This window comes from Daucus carota, chromosome 2, assembly GCF_001625215.2.
Source record: "Daucus carota subsp. sativus chromosome 2, DH1 v3.0, whole genome shotgun sequence".
Lineage (NCBI taxonomy): Eukaryota > Viridiplantae > Streptophyta > Magnoliopsida > Apiales > Apiaceae > Daucus > Daucus carota.
This window is the reverse complement of record NC_030382.2, coordinates 32888597-32908979: the sequence shown is the minus strand read 5'-3', so window position 1 is coordinate 32908979 and position 20383 is coordinate 32888597. Positions and strand designations below refer to the sequence as shown.

General features: G+C 33.3%; 2 protein-coding genes and 1 long non-coding RNA gene across 5 annotated transcripts; 2 read left to right on the top strand and 1 right to left on the bottom strand.

Annotated features, from left to right (window-relative positions):
- The first annotated feature begins 4096 nt into the window (after positions 1-4096).
- On the top strand, positions 4097-11558 carry LOC108208450 (uncharacterized). Of its 2 annotated transcripts, XM_064087177.1 has the most exons (12): positions 4097-4198; positions 4316-4416; positions 4782-4877; positions 6262-6365; positions 7048-7250; positions 7927-8049; positions 8133-8221; positions 9094-9199; positions 10585-10682; positions 10821-11066; positions 11148-11228; positions 11312-11558. In XM_064087177.1, the coding sequence occupies exons 1-12, from the start codon at positions 4174-4176 to the stop codon at positions 11324-11326; spliced, it is 1287 nt and encodes a 428-aa protein (XP_063943247.1). In that variant the 5' UTR covers positions 4097-4173; the 3' UTR covers positions 11327-11558. The 2 variants fall into 2 exon arrangements, with proteins under 2 accessions (XP_063943247.1, XP_063943248.1); XM_064087178.1 differs by lacking the exons at positions 4097-4198; positions 4316-4416 and adding an exon at positions 5626-6056 and having other exon boundaries at positions 4771-4877; positions 11312-11556.
- A 1930-nt stretch (positions 11559-13488) lies between these two features.
- Positions 13489-15064, top strand: LOC108208616 (CRIB domain-containing protein RIC6). 2 transcript variants are annotated; one of them, XM_017379147.2, is made up of 5 exons: positions 13489-13691; positions 13792-13943; positions 14067-14167; positions 14251-14374; positions 14481-15064. In XM_017379147.2, exons 2-5 carry the CDS (start codon positions 13874-13876, stop codon positions 14909-14911), a joined length of 726 nt encoding a protein of 241 aa, XP_017234636.1. In that variant the 5' UTR covers positions 13489-13691; positions 13792-13873; the 3' UTR covers positions 14912-15064. The 2 variants fall into 2 exon arrangements, with proteins under 2 accessions (XP_017234636.1, XP_017234638.1); XM_017379149.2 differs by having other exon boundaries at positions 13522-13744; positions 13824-13943.
- Positions 15065-18117: 3053 nt separating this feature from the next.
- On the bottom strand, positions 18118-18999 carry LOC108208037 (uncharacterized). The gene is made up of 2 exons (XR_001804259.2): positions 18870-18999; positions 18118-18720 (listed from the first exon to the last, which is right to left on the bottom strand). It is a non-coding gene; the product is annotated as an uncharacterized LOC108208037 (long non-coding RNA).
- Positions 19000-20383: the final 1384 nt, after the last annotated feature.

Genomic DNA, 20383 nt, shown 5'->3' with positions numbered 1-20383 from the left:
ACATGGGCACATGACTCTCTGTGCCTGTTTGGCCAATCCTACTTCAGGCTTTTCTGGATAAGAAATCGGTTTTTACTTTTTTTTTTACACGTTTGACTAAAAATTCAGAAACACTTATAAAAAAACTGAGAATGTTAATTATTGTTTTGGAATTTTTAATTCTTTCTCAAACATTTTAATCACTTATAATCAATATACTTATATAAAGGAGAAGCATGGCGCGTGTAGGTGGCGCCTCTCAGATAGCTCCGTTCTATTTTTCTAATTTTCTGGAATTTTTGGATGAAAGATATTAAAAAATAAAAACTACTTTTTTTGGTTTCAGATTAATTGATATGGTATATATCTTGACATTAATTAATCTAATTCTATTTCAGATTATTTATGGAATATAATAGCTTGCAAGTATTAATCTGATTTTATTTCAGATTATTCATGGAATATAATAGCTTGCAAGTATTAATCTGATTATGTTTGAGATTATTTATGGAATATAGTAGCGTGCAAGTTTTTGAATCTGATTCTGTTTCAGATTATTTAATTATGGAAAAGAGTAGCACAGAAGTCTCTCTGCACCTATAAATACCCCTAAGAAGCAGTGTTTGGAAAAGTTAATGACACTGTTAGTCAAGAACATGATTACTTTAAAAAAACACAATTAAAATTAAAATTCGTCGTGTTTTAAATCGTTTTTATTGAACTGGTTGTGCTTTAAATCGTGAATTACATGTAGAAATTTATTATCATTTTTTTATGAATTATAATCCAATTTTGCAATTTTAAATATTAATATTGGTATTGCATCGAGATGTTTATAATATAAAATTTATTTTATTCTACAAATATTAATTTTGAATCATTAATATAATTTTTATAAGTCGCTGCAAATTGATTTTATTCTACAAATATTAATTTTGAATAATTAATATAATTTTTATAAGTCGTCGCAAATTGATTTTATTCTACAAATATTAATTTGAATCATTAATATAATTTTTATAGGTCGCCGCAACGCGCGGCTTCTCAACTAGTCAATATACTTATATAAAGGAGAAGCGAGGGGCGTGTATTTGGCGCCTCTCACATCGCTCCGTTCTATTTTTCTAATTTTCTGGAATTTTTGGATGAAAAATATCAAAAATTAGAACTACCTTTTTTAGTTTTGGGTATATTAGAAGCAAGTTTCAGAATCTGATTTTGTTTCAGATTATTTATGGAATACCTTTTTTAGTTTTGGGTATATTAGAAGCAAGTTTTAGAATCTGATTTTGTTTCAGATTATTTATGGAATACCTTTTTTAGTTTTGGGTATATTAGAAGCAAGTTTCAGAATCTGATTTTGTTTCAGATTATTTATGGAATACAGTAGCTTGAAAATTTTAATCTGATTTTATTTCAGATTATTTAATTATGGGAAATAGTAGCACACAAGTCTTTCTGCACCTATAAATACCCCTATAAATTGTAGGATTTTGGATCATCTAAACACAACTTCCTCTATCTCAATACTACAACCCTACCTCTCTCTGGTGATAGTTCTCTTGCTCGATTTCTAACTCGGTGGTGCCGTTCTTCTACAACGATAAGTGAAGATTGTTTATACAGTATTAAAAAAAATAAACGTTGTTGCAAACAAAGGTAGTTATAGACCGCTATATGGGAGTCGACAAATCCAAACACGGGAAAATAATATAGTCTTGACATGATATTGATGAATGATATTAATAAATTAAGTATTAGTGATGTATGTTTGTTGGTTATTCTTTTATAATATTTGTTTTGTTCATCGGACATGTTTGTTGTTGTTAATTTTTATATGATTTACATTGTATGCGGGAAAAATTATTCATGCATTATCTGTTTGCTCTGTTCAAGCAACTTTTAAGTGAAGCCTGTTTATACAGTATTAAAAAAGGGTAGTAATAGACCACTATCTCACGGATTTAAGTTAGATGTTTTTGTGCACAATCAATCCAAAAAAATTGGAGGAAGGTGGTGATGTAAGAACATGATTACTTTTCAAAAAAAAAACAAATAAAATTAACACTCGTCATACTTTAAATTGTTAATTACGTGTATTAAATTTATTTTCATTTTTTTACCATGAATTATAGTCCAGTTTAGCAAGTTTATATATTATTATTGGTATTACATCAAGATTTTAATAATATAAAATTTATTTTATCCTACAAATATAATTTTGAATCATTAATATATTTTTTATAAACAACCACAAAATTATTTTATTCTACAAATATTAATATTAAATTATTAATATAATTTTTATAGGCCGCCGCAACGCGCGGCTTCTCAACTAGTATACTTATATAAAGGAGAAGCGAGGGGCGTGTAGGTGGCGCCTCTCACATCGCTCCGTTTCATTTTTTCTAATTTTCTGAAATTTTTGGATGAAAAATATCAAAAATTAGAACTACCTTTTTTAGTTTCGGATATATTAGAAGCAAGTTTCCGAATCTGATTTTGTTTCAGATTATTTATGGAATATAGTAGCTTGAAAGTTTTAATCTGATTTTGTTTCAGATTATTTAATTATGAGAAAGATTAGCACACAACTCACTCTGCACCTATAAATACCCCTATAGATTGTAGGGTTTTGGATCATCTAGACACAACCTTCTCTCTCAATATCACAACCCTCTCTCTGATGATAGTTCTTTTGCTCGATTTCCAGCTCGGTAACGATAAGTGAAGGCTGTTTATACAGTATTAAAAAATAAAGGTTGTTGCAAGCAAAGGTAATTATAGACCGCTATGTTGGAGTCGACAAATCCAAACACGGGAAAAGAATATAGTCTTGACATGATATTGATGGATGATATCAAATTAACTGTTAGTGATATATGTTTGTTGGTTATTTTATAATATTTGTTTTGTTCTTCGGGCATGTTTGTTGTTGTTAATTTTTATATGATTTACTTATACACGAAAAAAATTATTCATACATTATCTGTTTGCTCTGTTCAAGCAACTTTTAAGTGAAGGTTGTTTATACAGTATTAAAATATAAAGCTTATTACAAGCAAGGGTAGTTATAGACCGCTATCTCACGGATTTGTGCACAATCAATCCAAAAAAATTGGAGTAAGGTGACAATGTAAGAACATGATTACTTTAAAAAAATAAATAAAATTAGGATTCGTCGTACTTTAAATTGTTAATTACGTGTATAAATTTATTTTCATTTTTTCATCATGAATTATAGTTCAGTTTTGTAATTTTATATATTAGTATTGGATTTACATCAAGATTTTTATAATATAAAATTTATTTAATCCTACAAATATTAATTTTGAAACATTAATATACTTTTTATAGACAACCACAAAATTATTTTTTTCTAGAAATAAAAATATTGAATCATTAATGTAATTTTTAAAAGCCGCCGCAACGCGCAGCTTTTCAACTAGTTCTTAATTAATTCTAACTTGTAACTTGTAGTCCACTTCTTTGGAAGAAATAAATACTATTTTTATATTTAGCCAAACATATATTGGGCGGGGTGAGTGAGTGAATTTTTGGTACACGCAATGCTAAGTGCCTAATTAAGTAAGACATGTAAAAAATTTTCATGATTTCTTGTTAAAAACCGAAGAAATTGGTTATAAGAGGACATGCCCAAAAGATCAACGTTTGGCCTCTGAAGTCTGAACCATTCAAATCACTTCTCTACACCTTTTTTTTCTTTTTCTCAATCACTCATGCTTGTTTTATCCTTTTATGCGTTTCATATATATGATTTCTTGATTCCAATCATCTTTATCTTTTTGAATCTTCAAGAACTCCTTCAACAATGACATAGCCTTTTTCACCCCAAAATATATCGGCTAGAAACAAGGTGAACAAAAGTATTAATTTTTTGCAATACTCATCTGTTAGTTTTCCTGAAAAATCATATATTCAGCTGTTTGCATGTGTTTCAATTATAAACTATGAATATTTCTCATTAAGAATGGAAATCAACATGGGTTTGTAAAGTTTTCTTTAATGGAAGAGAAAACTTGGTGTCTTGCTTTGTTAATGAATGCTAATGATACAACTTGTAAAAATACATTGATCATTTTTTTTGTAAAAAAACTGGATGGGTTTTTTTGGTGCATGCAGATTGTTGCATAGAGAAGAAAATTTGGAATCAGGGCCTTTTACTTACAAGATATGGGCAATGCATGCCTTTGCCTGCGTAAGAAATGATTTACGTATTTACTTGACTGCTGTGGATCATTAAGCAATAGGTGAATGAATGAGTGAGGGATTTTGTTGGTAGCTAATTGTGTCTCACTTGTGATTTGTGTAGCAGAAGATACGTTTAGGAGATCCTCTGGAGAAGATTTGGGTAAATATTATCCAACTAGACCAGAATGTGAGGAGGATGTACCAAAATCCCGTTTTAAGCACTGGGTATGCTCTGTAATTTTATCCATAATCACAACTTTATTTTTCTTGTTAATAGTTTTACTGTGGTTTTGCCATCTAGTTATGGCTTGTTCTTTTGTGCATAACAATTACTGTAACTGCATTTTCAAACTTTACCTTTTTGAAAAAAAAATAGTTGCATGTACAATTAGCTAGAAGTGGGATAGAAACAGGGAAGGGTATGTGTTGTAGATCAAAGAACAATTATTGATGCTTTTATCTAGGATGGAAATTGGGACGGGTTTATGCATTTTGCTGGTCTTGTCATGTAATTATAACATACCTCATGCCTATATGTAACTATCTGTTATTTGAAATTTTGTCTTATCTGTCCTTGTATATCTGTTCAGGTGGGAAGGACTTTGAGTGAAAGGAGATGGAAGGCCGCTTTTACTGAAGACGGCCATTTAGATATAGTTGGTGTGCTTAGGAGGATCCAAAGAGGGGTAAAGTATCTCTCCAAATCTTTCATCTATGTAATGCTGTGTTGCACAACTATTAGGTTTTCAATCAACTGACTGTAATTAAATCAGCATTTTACCAAAAATTCTAAATTTCTTACGCAATTAAACCCTTTTTCTCTCAAAGCCTTCACATGGTCAGGTTTGATTTTTGAATTGAAGATCTATACATGATTAGGTACAAGCTTCCTCATTGCTCACTCATCTGATTAATTCCTCCAATTCTCACACATGAACCTCCTTAATGTAAAAACGTTTCTTCGAAGGCTTTTTCAAGTTAAATAAATTAGCTAGTGTGGCATTACATCGCATGATAGCTCAGGAGTTCAAGCACTCATATATGTGTTATGAAGATATTTACCATTTACCATTGGTTTTAATCCTCATAAAAGGACAAGCAGAAATGTTTAGTATACTCTCATTCAAGCTCTTAACTGTTTCAATCAAAAAGCACATTCGCATTCATGTATCTAAGAATAGTTTCTGCGTCTGCCACGGCCTCTAAGTATCTCCAAAGGCAAAAAAAATCCTCAAAGAAAAATTTTATATTTCTGTGCCCTCTTAAGTTTGTCTTTCGCACATCCCCACTTTTTTTTTTTTGAGTTAATGCATATTTTGCATTCTCTGGAGCCTCAGAAAAATCCTCAAATTTTTCTCACTTAAATTTTTATGTGCCCCTTAAATTTGTCCTTTATACATCCCCGCCCTTTCTCACTTAATACCTATTTTGCAGTCACTGGAGCCATGAATTCCGGTTGGCTTTGTTCTGAAGACAAAGTACAATGGTTTTGCACAGTAGTCAATCTGGATTGATCAAGTTACCAGCCATTTCGAACACAATAATTACTAATTTAACCAGAAATCATAAATCTGACTGGGGTATAATTGGTATAAAGGTTTAAGAAGGGGTTGGGTTGTATATAAGTACAAACATACAGGTGGAGTTGTACAATACGAAATAGAAAGGGTAGGGGCTACAGTTTTTTATATTAAGGGTTCATGCGTCCAAAATGGATAACCAAGGGCTATAGTTTTAGTAACCATAAATTTTAGTCGAAAAGCTCCTGTAAAGAGATTGGATTTGAGGCGTGTGCAGTATATAGTGTGGATGTGCTATCTATTAGTTATTGATCTTTTAACTTTGAAAGCTAGTCTGCTTACCTAGTTGAGTTCTCAAGTTCTGTCGCTGCCTGATACTTTCATATGCACTATGCTTATTGACTATTAACATTGGTGTTTATGTTTTAGGGATTAAAATTTATATTATGTGTTTACAATGCATTTCTGGTTTCTTTTTGTCTAGATATCTTGCAGTGTTAGAGGAGTTTATAGAATTCCTTGACAGTAACAACCGTGGTACTCTTTGTAGGGCATTCATCCTTCTATTAAAGCGGCAGCTTGGGAGTTCTTGCTGGGCTGCTACGATCCTGACAGCACTTATGATGAGCGGAATGAGCTCAGAAAACAGCGGAGGTAGTCTGCCTATTTCCCCTTCCAAACTACTAGATTTTTGTTCCTCTAGTTTAGATCAAGACATCTAATTACCTGACATCTTATCACTAGAGAAATAATTGCAATTCCCATGATTAAAGTCTCTAAGTTCCAGTCTCGTGTAACTACTTGACCATTTTTTTAATTTGGCATATTTTTCTTAATTGGCAAGATCAAGTTTAGTTAGTGTGACGGTGAGTAAGCAATTTAATGAATGAACCCACTTTCATTTGCTTGACACTGTTATCAAAATCTGGAATCACTTGTAGGAGATTAATCTACGTCTTCTGGACTTGCACGAACTAGAAAAAACAGAAGACCTTCATGCTAGTCTCTGAGAACTGATCAAATAGGATTTATATTGATTGAAATTGCTGATAGGAACTATTGATATGCATTCTATAAATTTCTATAAAAAACTTCAACCTTAAAAAAGAATGTTTTACAGCATGTACGTTTTATTCGGTAACACTTAATTATCAAATTCCTTTTGCTTAAGATAGAAGTCAAGGAGCAGTAGAGTGCGTTTGCTTTCCATATATCTGTAGTATATCAGCCTAAAAAATGTTCCCTCATTGTGTGGAACCTCTAGCTAAATTTTGTGTGTCAATGCATATATTATTAATAAAATTGAAAGTATGATACAAGGATGCTTATCACTTAGGGAGAAATATGCTGAGTTGAAAGCTGAATGTAAGAAGATGGTTCCTATCTTTGGTACTGGAAAATTCATTACAACACCTATAGTCAATAATGACGGTGAACCAGTTGAGGGTGAAGCAGGGAACTTGAATGGATCAATGCCAGACACTGCTGGTGTAACAGATAAAGAAGTCATTCAGTGGAAGCTTAGCTTGTCACAGATAGGTTTGTACTTCTTAAAATACATTTTTGTCCGATCTTTAGTCAGGTTTTTGAAACAGTGCTTGTGTTTCAGTGATGTGGCTTGACAGTTAGCACTCAGTATATCCTGATTAACAGTAAATCCAGTTTTTGCTATAGCTCATTTAACATCGTAAAGGATGTCAAACACAGTTCTAACACCACACATGAAAATACATGTTACTATATAAATTATAAAGCATCTTTTTCTTTTATATTCTTGCTAAATAGTATATAGTATATTTTCAAAGTGTTCAATTTAGGTATTTATTAAAGAAAAAATTTCATCTCTTACTCAAGAAGAGCTTTCACAATTATCTGTATATCACCTACTCACGCGAACTTGCATTTAATATGCTAATCTATATAAAGGTAAGTCCTTAGAGATCTCAACCTACTTGATTCTATCCATGTTCCTGATAGATGTCATTCAATACCAAAAGAAAGATAGTAAATTACTACTTTGGAATCTAGGCTTTACAGTAATGCCATTCTATATATGAAATCCACTTTCTTTAAAAGTTCGAACAATAAAAAACTTTTTGCTTTTGAACTTTGTAGGAATCAAACCGAAGTATGTAATTGTCCATCTTAGTAGATGCAGTTTGAGGTAGGGTTTGTGCTTCTCCATCTTTTTGACTAAACCTTGTTGGAATGGTAGGTCTAGATGTTGTTCGCACTGATCGTACACTTGTCTTTTATGAGAGTGAAGCAAATCAGGCTAGACTCTGGGAAGTGTTAGCTGTTTATTCTTGGATGGACAATAAAATTGGTTATGTACAAGGTAACTCGTTACATTGTAGTTTTATCAAACTTAAAGATGTTATTGATTTTGTGATGTTACTCATTTTTTATAATTTTTTCTAGGTATGAATGACATATGTTCTCCAATGGTTATTCTTCTCGAAGATGATGCAGATGCCTTTTGGTGCTATGAGCATGCAATGCGTAGATTGGTATGCCCCCATATCACTCAACATATTGAAATTTCTGACTTGTCTATTGTGAGAACATGCTCCATTTAGTAAGGTCTTCATAAAAACTTGTTTAGTTTGTTTTGCCTGTCAAGTATAATAGTGTAGCTCTATAAAGATCAGATTAGATTAGATCAGGAATTAGTGGGTCAATATAGTTAAAATTTACATATGCTTGAGTACGTTTAATAGTAGGTCTGTTCTGGAAGTCCAAAGTTGGGTTCTTCCGAAATCATCGAAACGACCGATATTGAGTACTCAAGTGAACAAAACTAGACATATACTGTTACTTCATTTTTTTGTTTTTTTTTCGCTTTTCACATTAAAAATATTCAAAGGTGCTTTTCAAATCGTTTACCCACAACTCTTAGAGGTTTGCATCATGGGCACTTTTTTCACACAACTCTTAAAGTTGAAGTGATTTGCCTCAGTACACTGCATACTGTACCAGCTGCCGTACTCATTAGGTTCCGATGGTTCCCCTGTATTTTTAAGCATGTTATTATTTTAATTAATTGGCAGTCCTTGTCATAAGTATAAGTGGCTGTTGAGGTGGAAAGTTGGTTGTATCCGGGACTTTTTTTCTCTGATATTTCCATTTATAAATTATATACATGAAATTTGTGACTCTCTCATGTAGCAGAACTGCTTGTATGACTATCTCAACTCAGCATCAACTATGATAGTACAACAAATCTTGATAATTCCTGTCATTTGTAGTTGACTTGGCATTATAAATTTTGGGGTAACCACGCATGTTTATTAAGTTTGTATTTACCTTCCATATCATTCTGGTATATGTATTTAATTAATTCTCATGACTTTTAATTTCTCATTCTTCTTTGTTTGAAAAGAGAGAAAACTTTAGGACTAACGCAAGTTCTATGGGAGTTCAAACTCAACTGGGTACCTTGTCACAAATTATGAAAGTTGTTGATCCTCAACTTCATCAGCACCTTGGTATGAACATCTCAGTTGCTAGTCCTTTCGCTATGTTCACTCAATTGTATTTCCCAATCTTACATGTTACGACACTTTAGAGCGTACTATACTTAGAAGGCTTAGTGCATACTATACTTAAGATGCATAATGCATTACTTTGATGCTGTATAAAATGAGAAAAGTATTTACTGTCAATGAGGAAAAAGTTTCGAAACTCTGGCCATATACAGATATTGTTCTGAAGAACTATATACCCAATGCTTTTGCATTTTCCTTTCTTTTACTCATGGCGATTTTATTCTTAACAGATTACAAAAGTGGTGGTCTATGAGTCATGACATATATAACCGTAACTTGTGCTGAGACATTACATATCAGTAGATGAGAATCACAGGATTTCAATATATACACTTACTTCATAATTGCACAAACGTAATGATTATAGAAAATTACTTCACTGGTACTACTGTTAATGATACTGATGTGGCATGATCAAGCTGCACCTGTTTTGAATAGAAGTTATAGCCACATTGCTGCATATTATGGTCCTGACTTGGTTCTGTTTTGCCCAAGTTACCTTTTGTTTATGATTACGAGCAACTTGAAAACCTGGCTGCAAGAAAATTAAAAAAAGGTGGTGCTCTTCATCAGACTTGGTCCTATCACATTGATGTTTAAATTGAACTATTTCATTTTCAAAATAAAATTACATCAACCTTTTGCTTAAATTTTCCTCATAAATTTATGAAGTTCCAGTGTCACAGTAAAATTAACTGTATCCTGGGTGTGCATTGATTTCAACTGGCTTTCTACTCTCTTTTTTTCGTTTGCTAAATTGTAAGTTCCATATAAATAGAATTAAAACCTAGACCAAGCTCTGGAAAAGCATGCACAAAACAACCCTAAAGTTGTCTAGTTGGTTTCAACATGGTTCCGAAGAACCATTGACCTTCCAACTGACAAACAATATACACTGGCAAGGAGCTTTTGCATAGTTTGTCTTGTGTTATAGAGTGAATTTGTTGGGAATAGGCATTCAGTACATTCTTAAGAATACACTAATTGTGCATCAATTTATTTTAATTGGAAGGCCTGTGTACTTCTGTACTTTACGGTGTTACATATCCTGGTCAAAGAAGGAGATAATTTGTTTTTCTGTGTGCAAAGGGTCCATGTACCCTGTCTGGGGATATATATTTTGAGGAAGTGAACTAACTAATCTAAAATACACTATATAATGGGTTAAACTAATTCTTTATAGGAAAAAATAGATAATACTCGAAATGAAAGAGAAACCTAATTGATTCTTTATCATCACTTGTGTACATGTGGAGTAGAATTAAAACCTAAACCAAGCTCCAGAAAAGCTGTATACATGGCTTTAACTTTCAACTAATTTGCAGAGAATTTGGATGGTGGGGAGTATCTTTTTGCTTTTCGTATGTTGATGGTACTATTTCGGAGAGAGTTCTCGTTTTTAGATTCTCTGTATCTGTGGGAGGTAAATATTCTTATCTTGTTTATGACATTTTTTGAAGTTGTCACAAAGACTGATCCAATTTACTTGTATTATCAGAGTTCTTCATTACCTAATTACTTTGAGTTGTCCACTCAATAATAGTTTTCCCTTTTAAAATAGGTTATGTGGGCAATGGAATACAATCCAAACATGTTCAAGTGCTATGAGAAATCGGAAGAGCCAACTGCAGAGAAAGTAGACACTGAAATGCTTAAAAAATGTGGCAAGTTTGAGAGGAAAAATGTAGAAACAGGATCAGAGGAGGATCGTAAAGGTGCTCTTGCTGTTTACTTAGTTGCGAGTTTTCTTGAGTCAAAGAACAAGAAACTTTTGCAAGAGGCCAAGGGCCTTGATGATGTTGTCCAAGTATAATTTCTCTTTCCCTCTCCTTCTCCCTCTTCCTCTCTATGCTCGACATGTCTATTTTCTTACTCTTTGAACTTCCAGATCATGGGTGACATGACTGGTAACGTGGACGCAAAAAGAGCATTAAACAAGGCATTGAGGATCCACAAGAAATATATCAAAGTGAGTCTCAGCTCTTCATGTATCTGTAGCCGTTTTTATAGTTTCATATTTTTAAACTGTCTCATGCATGTCATTTTATGCAGGCCAAGAAATCATAGTTGTTTACTGTACATATGCGGGGAACAGGATACAGCCTGGTAGAACTCCCGGTTGCTCCCCTGTTAGCTCCTTTGTCAGTGTTCTTATTGTGGTGGCTCTACAGAAATGTGTTCTTTAGATTTTATATATTCTTAGTTCACTATGTTTATCTTACAGTGGCATTATGTGTAATTCTGAATCCCTTGTAAATAGAAATTTTGATATGGGGTTGAAGAAAATAAAATGAAGGACATTGACTTGCTCATAATATTCGGTGTTTCATTCACTAGACATTAAATATATTTTACACATAATTTGATCATAAAAGATTAGCACAGGAATATTATTACGACCAAACCTTCACAGAAACATTCAGGAATATTCATCCGCCATATTTACCCCTTCCATTTGACCACCTCATATTTCTACCAACAGTGGTCTTGTTTATGTCAAACATGATACCCAGATTTAACCTTATACTTTTCATTTGTTGAGGAAAGTTAACAGTATGGCTGTTAGACAAGAAAGGGAGCCCAGGAAAATATGTGTATTATGTGTATATCTAAGTCTATTACAGAGGTCCTGACAAAAAAAAAGTCTATTACAGAGGGTGTGTTAGCTTAAGTTTCCGACCCTATTTATAGCTGTCCGGCAACTACGGCCAACTCCAACTATAAATCCAAATTTGGATACCAAATGATCTAAATTTAAGGTGGCATCCAAATTATATTCCAACCATGTGATCAATATATATATTCAAATTCACTCATCCTTATAATATTCATATACTTTGATTTTAAATATTTTAAAAAATGATTAACTAATTTCATCATTAATTATAATAATGCAATTAACGACTAGACTTCTTGGTTGGGACTCAAATACATCACATCTAAAGATCTGATCCAACCGGACGGTATTAAGTGACTATTCTCCTAAAAGAACTTTTAACTGCAAAAATTGTTTGATTGTGAGTTCCTATGAAGTGACAAAGTTGAATGAATATTAATAATTTTGGGCCAAAGGTATGAGTTTCATTTACTTGGGGATGATGACTTTATGTAGCGTATGCCTCGTCCTGGTTGGCAAGCGATTTCAATTATGTTCTTTGAATTTGGGATGCAACTCCCTCCTCACTTTTTTTTTGACTGTGTATGAAGCTTTGGGATGTGTTTTGGCACAACTATCTCTTAATGTCGTTGCTCAGATAGTTGGAGTGATAGCCTGTAGTCGTGAACTTTCCGAGAAGCCGATCTTGGGGTTGTTTGGATTGAGGTTGGGAATGGGAATCGGGAATGGGAATGGAGGGTATGAGAATGGGGTTAATGGGAATGAGAATGGTATGGTAACCCAAGCGGTCGGAAGGGTACCACCATAGCACCAAATAACTAATCCAAACACTTGTTATGGGATTAAGGTTCCAATTCCCGTTAACCGGGCTCATTAACCATGAACCAAACACCCCCTTGAAGTTATTGTTTTCTCTCTATCGAGTTAAGAGTGAGGGTGCTCTTTTTATAGAAAGTAGGAGTATGGACTGGGTATGGTGGCTCGAGAATTCAGACGAGAGACTGGTAGCAGCATGAACACGCTAGTGACAACAGAATATGCAGAAGCCTTAACGATTAAAGAAGCATTGGCTTGGATTAAGAATCAAGAATGACATGAGATGATTTATAAATATCCTCATCATACCTTTGATACGAGTAATGTTCCTATTGAATTTCAAGATTGTCTTATATTATATTGAAAGTTTTTATTGAATAAAATTTCTAGATCAACTTTTTAATATCTAGGGGAAGTACAAGAATTTGTATTGAAAGTGTATGATTTGTTTAGATGCAAGGGGATGAGAATAATATAATATAGAATAGTGTCGGGTATTTTTATATTGAAGCAAAAGAAATTACAAAGATAGTTATTCTTTGTAAGCCTGATTTTGGCATATATCTTTTTCCGTTTAAGGCTAAATTAGGATTTTACTCTGTTGAGCATTTGCTTAAAGGAAATGACACATTTGCAAAATGATTGATGGACACTTTATTTTGATGTATGGATAGAAAAAAAAATCAACAATGCATTGCCGCAGAAATAACGGAACATTTGCAGTAACCAGAGGTTTTCAATATTGTCAAAATTTAGCAAAGATCGTCTTAGCCGTTGAATTAAGAATGTCTGATAGAGTTAACCCGAAGTCAGAACCTTTGTGTTACTCAATCAAAATCATAATTCCATTTCATTCTACACCACTCTTTCTCGTTCCCTCTTCCAGGTTTTCCCACCACTTAGCTAGAATATGAACGAAATCTGCAACGTTTGAAGGGCCAAAACCTGTTGGCGCCATCACGCGTTGCAGAACTGGTTGAACCGTTCTAATTTTTTCAGGTTTAGTAATCTTGATCAATCCAGATACGAGTTCCAGAAAACTTGTCAATTAGGTATCTAATAATGTTTTTTTCATGCATTCACATATATGCCTTTGCAGATTTGAAGCTGAAATTGGTTGCATTCTAGCAGTGAGGAAACACATTCAGCCAGAGAGGATTAAATAGACATAGTTCGCGAATATGTACATTCAAAGGGCACCAAGAATGAAGGGGGTTCTGAAAGGCCTTAAAAAAATTACTCAAATCTTTGGTAAGCCGGAAATGTTCTAGTTCTCTAATTACAAAATTTAATAATCTTAATTAAAATATCCAGAAACTGAAATTTAACTCTGTGCACACATGAGGACTTATATGCAAAACATGGTCCCTGCAGATGAAGAGAAGGAAAAGGAAATGCAGATTGGTTTACCAACAGATGTAAAGCACGTCGCGCATATAGGATTGGATGGACCGTCAGCTGAATCTCCAAGCTGGGTACATATCCTTCCTTGATTGAAATCTAGTATGAATGTTGCTTTCACATAATGCCTATGCATGCATGTTCCAAATCTCTACAGATGAACAAGTATAAAGGACCGGAAAAGGCTGCATCAGCTCCACTCGACTCCAAAGGGGAAGCAGTACAACAGAGAGCGCGATCAGCTCCTCTTGACATCAACGGAAATTCCATAGGCTCCATAGGTGAATTACATGTTTTTTCATTTTTACAACATTAATCACATTTTGTATCAGTTTATAAAAGGTGTGCTATACTATTGTTGTCATAATTTTTATTTATAACTGACAGATTCCCCGAGCCAAGAGCCGAACAGAGACATGCCAAATATTCCAAAGGCGTCAAGGAGACGATATTCAGCAGATAATCTGACAATTGAAACCAAAGACTTGGCCACCAAATCAAAGGGATCAAGGAGACACCGCAGGAAAAACTCCTCCGAAGGGAGTGTTGGTAAATCAGGCAGGCGAAGAAGTCAAAGAAAGAACTCGGGATCTTCTGATCGTGAGGGTAGTAGTAATTCAAGTTGTAGCATTGGTTACGAGTTAGCATCACCAATACCATCGCCATCAAGTCCAACGCCAAGAAATCTACCTGACATTCCAAAGAGTTCGCGACGAAGGAAATCCAGAAAATCAAGAGCAAGTAGTGGTAATGAGAGTACTCAAAACTCCTCGAGCCGAAATCCTCCCTTGGTAGTAGAAGAGGCAGAAAGGGAATAAGTGGTCATCCGGAAGGAAGTGCTTGATTATACTTTTTTTTTTTTTTTTGATTTTTTTTCTTTAGTTTTGATGAATGAATTCTTCGTTGGGGATGCGAAATATTCAACATCTTCACTGATTTTGTTTGTATAAATAAAATCCCAGTTATGCTTTTCTTGGCCTCAAGTATTACTGGTACGTCTTAAAATTATCAGATAAAAAGCGGATGTTGGTGGTGATATTTGAGTAGAGCTGTTCACGAACCGAGCCGAGCCGAGTTTTGACCGAACCGAGCCGAGCTTTAATTTTTTTTCTGACGAGCCGAGCCGAGCCGAGCTTTTTAATCGAACAAAAATTGTGTTCAACGAGCCGAACACGAGCTTGTTCGCGAACAAATACGAGCCGAGCCGAGTCGAGTCGAGTCGAGCCGAGCCAGAAAAAAAATAAGGACAAACCGCTAGTTGACTCTTAAAATAGCTAACCTAATAATTTCAATTTTTTTGAAACTTTGTTTATATCACTAAAATGTATATATGTTAACATCCATACAGTTGGATCGGTAAAAAATATTTTTTAAAATATTGAAACACTAAATTAGGATTAAACACTAGTTAGCGGTACTAGTCAAACTTCTACTTGCCTGTTAAAAACCAAATAAAATTATTATTTCCTAAAATTTTGTTTACATCACTAATATATATATATATATTATGTTGAATTTTGAGTCCAATAACATATATAAATTATAAAAAAATCCCAAAAATATTACATTTTTTCGAGCTTTAACGAGCCGAACTCGAGCCGAACGAGCTCGAGCCGAGCTCGAGCCGAACATACTAAAAGCTCGGCTCGAGCTCGTTTACTTAACGAACAATTTTTTGTGTTCGAGCTCGAGCTCGTTAACTTAACGAGCCGAGCCGAACGAGCTCTTAACGAGCCGAGCTCGAGCTTGTTCGCGAACAGCTCGGTTCGTTAAACAGCCCTATATTTGAGGAGCTGAATCCTCTCATTTCATTTCATCCGAGTGAACACAGCCAAATACTTGGGCTCGTCAGACCGGGCTGTAACAGGTTTATTAATTTTACTCACATATGATGGCTAATCGAACTATTATTGAGCTTGAAGAGTTTAGCGGGGTAGAATTAGAGTAAATGACAAAAATGTGGCTAAAATTTTTCCAAATTTGCAAAAAATTGGCTAGACTTTAAAAATAATAAAATAGTGGCTGAAGTTTACTTCTAACTTTCAACAAGAGTTAACGGAGCTACGTTGACGGTGCTTGACGACAACCACTTTATTAAAACATGAAATTAAACTTCAGCCACTATTATGCTATTTTTAAAATCCAACCAACTTTTTACAAATTTTGAAAAACTCTCACAAATTTTTTGTCATTTACTCGTAGAATTATGGCATGAAATTTAAGATGTTTATCCGTAAAAGCGAGAAGTGAGAACTGCTGAAACAATCCAACGTGGCTTTTTTGATTTGAGTTTCTTTGGGCTTTGGGTATCATATGCACATATATGGGCTGATGAAAGTGTGCCACATTTATCTAAAGAAAGCCGACTAAAGTTAGTGGGCCTAGCTCATAAATGTATATGTCATGGTCTATACCCTTTTTCAGGCCTCGATAAATATCTGGCCCAGCAAAGGTCTCAATTCTTTTTCGTTGAAAGCTCCTGTCAGTGAGCACGAGCTCTTTCACTCCAACCGCAATAATTCAGAAAATTACTCCAAATTAAAAATAATTTAAAACTAGTTTAAAGCCGGATTTTAGTCCAATACTTATTTATTAATTGTTTAACTTTAATAAAATTATTTATTTGTTAAAATAAATCCAGAATTTAGTAGGAGTAATTTTTTATCTCTTTGTTATAATTATTGTAATTTTATATGAAAAGGTATTTATTAAATTTATATTATATATTTTAAAATCAGAAATTGTTTATAATATAACATTATTCAAATAAGTAATTTTTACTATACATTTTTCATTATATATCACTTCAGATTATAAATCATTATTTTAAATATATACTCAAAGGGGTGTTGACAAAATATAACCCGTTACTCTTGCGATTAACATATATCAAAGCAGCATTTGATTTGGCATGTTATTAACATATTTGATTGATTCATGTACTTCTACAACTCTACATCATGAGTCATGACTAAAAAAGAATATAATTAAGTGTTACATTTCATACAAAAGATAAACCAAGGGCTATAATGTAATATTTTCTTATTTGTTCTTTGTATCGAATTTAGTTTCTTTTTATTCCTGGTAGTACATGATTCGGATTCTTTTCTGTTTAGCCCACTAGTATAGAATTCAAGATCCATCTAAAAGAATATTGCATTCACAAGAAAATCTCTAGGAACATACTTGATACCATTTTACGCTAAAATTTACGATATTGATAATATTCGCATGCTAAGAAATCGACTCGCATTGATTAAAAGCTGTGGATAAATGTAAAACTCCGTATGTTTGGTATCTAAAACTTTAATTCATAGACATGCAGCTGTAGATAGGCTATAACTAAAAGTCTAAAACAACAAACCGCCATATATTGTCCTATTGATCGTAAAGTATCAAAACCTTTGGTTGAAATATAATAAAGTAAGATTTTATTTGTTCTTTCTTAACCACAAATTAAATTGAATGGTATAAACATCAGATATTAATCAAAAGTCAAACTGGCATAACACAGAAAAGCATACTTAATCCAAAATTAAGAATTTTTTCGAAAAAAATCTTGAGGATATTGTATTTATTATCTGATATCGATCAATATCATTATGTTCGACTCATTCGAATTAATTTCATTCAACGTTATCGATGCATTAATCATCAGAGAATTATTCCGATACATAATTTTATCGAGTTTCATAATATCATATATATCACGTCATTTTGAACTTATTTAATCATGTACGCGCGTTTTATAATCATACTCACGTGTTAATTATTCAATCATATTCGCGCTTTTTATAATTATGCTCGCGCGTTATTTATGCAATCATTCGCGCGTTTTATAAACAAGTTCACATGTTCCGAATATAACATAATATACGTCATATTTTCACTTATTGTTCATAATTCTCATTCATCATCGTCACAGAAAAACGATTACAACATTTATAAAACGTTTTAAAATGTAGAAATAGATTACTAGAAAATCAGAAAACCACAAAAAAAAAAAAAAAAAAAAAAATTACCATAACATCAAACACGGTGGAGACCAATTTTTCATTAAAGAGTTCAAATCATATGTCTATTGTCATGCATTTCATTTTCTCATCTAAACAAAAACAAGATCCAATGACAAGCCTCCACGTGTAGTACACCCCACATCACTAGTCACTACAGCTGTGAAAACGGGTTCACTTGGGTCGGGTTAAAAACACCGGGTATCTGGACCCCACCATCTCTCTTCAAAAGACCCGCTATTTCCACGTACTTTTCATGCCTTCTCATTTTATTCGGCTCAGCCGACCACCCTGGCTTGGCTATCTGCTGCCACGGCTGCCCCAACAATGTCCCCTTGCTTAAAAACTCATGAGCCATGTACCCGGCTACGAGCTGATTCGTTGAAGCCGCAGCCGATGACTCCTTCTTGTTGTTACTCACTGTGTTAGCCGTGGCTCGTTGGTGTGGGCTCGGCTTGATGAACTTGGACGGCTTCTGATATTCCCTATCTTTTCGCTTGTTTGGCGGTACTCCTCTGTGGTGCTGGTTCATCATAGTACTCGTGTTCATATCTGTTTTTTATAAAACACGCCACGTGAGCGCCTTTATTTATATCAACTTTTCTTCTCACACACTGTTTGAAAACGATGGAAACACAAAAATTATTAGTCACCGTAAATTGATCAATTTATTACACGTTCATGATAAATAAACACAAGTAAAAGTAAATAATTTTATGTCATAGCAACAGCATGATATTATTTTAATTAATTGAAAAATTACCAAAAATGATTAAAAAGGGGTGGATGAAGAAGGCTAAGGCATGGGAAAGATGGTTATGAATCTGGGAGAGATAGAGAGAAAAGAAAGGGAGAGATTGAAGATTTTTGGGGGAGAAAAAGTTTGTGGGGATAATGGGTAACGGAGGTGAGGGATATATATAGCCAGGCTTGTGTGTATTTGCCCCTGTTTTTTCAATAAATTACGAGGGTGAACCATGGTGCTAAAAAGACCAAAATAGACACGGCCATGTCATTTGAATGTTGGTATTCGCCTATTCCTCAGGATTGAATTATCTAGGTTTTTTTTTTTTTGAACGATGCGAAAAAAGATATTCCATTTTGTTTTACAAACTACTAAAATGAAGAATAATTTTATTCATAATATATACTCATCTGGCCCACTAATTTATTTACATTATTTTTTAAGTGCTCGATATGTATGTTAAAACTCCGATTAAATATAATTAGTTGAATCTTGTTTTTTTTTTCTTTACTTAGTGTGACTAAATTGAAGTTCCATCTCTCTTGCCCACAATTAAAAACTCTTTATAACCCGTATAATCTTTATTTTCTTGTCATAGTCATATACTCTACCCAATTTACTGCTCTTGTTTTGCGATATTGATTTCGACACTGCTGACAACGAAATGTCAAAAAATAACGGTTGTTATTATCTCATCGTCATCAATCTCTATTTTGGTAGTATTACATGTATGAGCGCTGTTATAAATATTCACGATCATGCCTATATGAACAAATATAATTTGCACATCCTGTCTATTAATTTTGAAGACCATTTCTGCATTTTTAATGGTATGTATGTGAGGTTTTCATTATTCATGAAAAAGTATCGATTATATATTTTACTGAACATATTATGTGCATATGATATCTTGATGATGAAGGTCGTTACATCTGATTTATGGTATACATGTTTTGTCAAAAATATGATGTTCATATTAAAGATTTTTTGATACACTACAATGTGTAGATATATGTTTTGCTCAAGGCGTTAGGGGTTGCTTATTACGGAATAGGAGATATTACGAAATAGGAGATAACAGGTAGACGGTGGTGGTTCAAAGGTGATATGCAGCCGTGTTGTAATTGACAATAGATTAGGTAGGAGTCACGTTTTCAGTTTTGTAATATGGAATGTTTTTAATTCTTCTTTAATTGGCTGTATTTAATTTTCATTAATCAGATTCACTGCATTCTTAAATCTAACTCATTAAATTTTCATATTTCTAAATTTTGAAATTCTTTTCTTTTAGTAATTATATATTATATATGTTAGCTGATGTATTATTAAGATTTTTAAGAATCTAGTATAATTATTTTAATTTTCTTTAACTGAAACTTTTTCTCGTATAATATCACAATTTAAAAAATGGAAATTAAATGAATATGCCATGAATCTCTTTTAAACAAATTGATGGTCAATTTTGACATCGATTTATGTTTATCTTAATACCATTTATGGACGAGCATGATTGATTGATGACATATATTTCG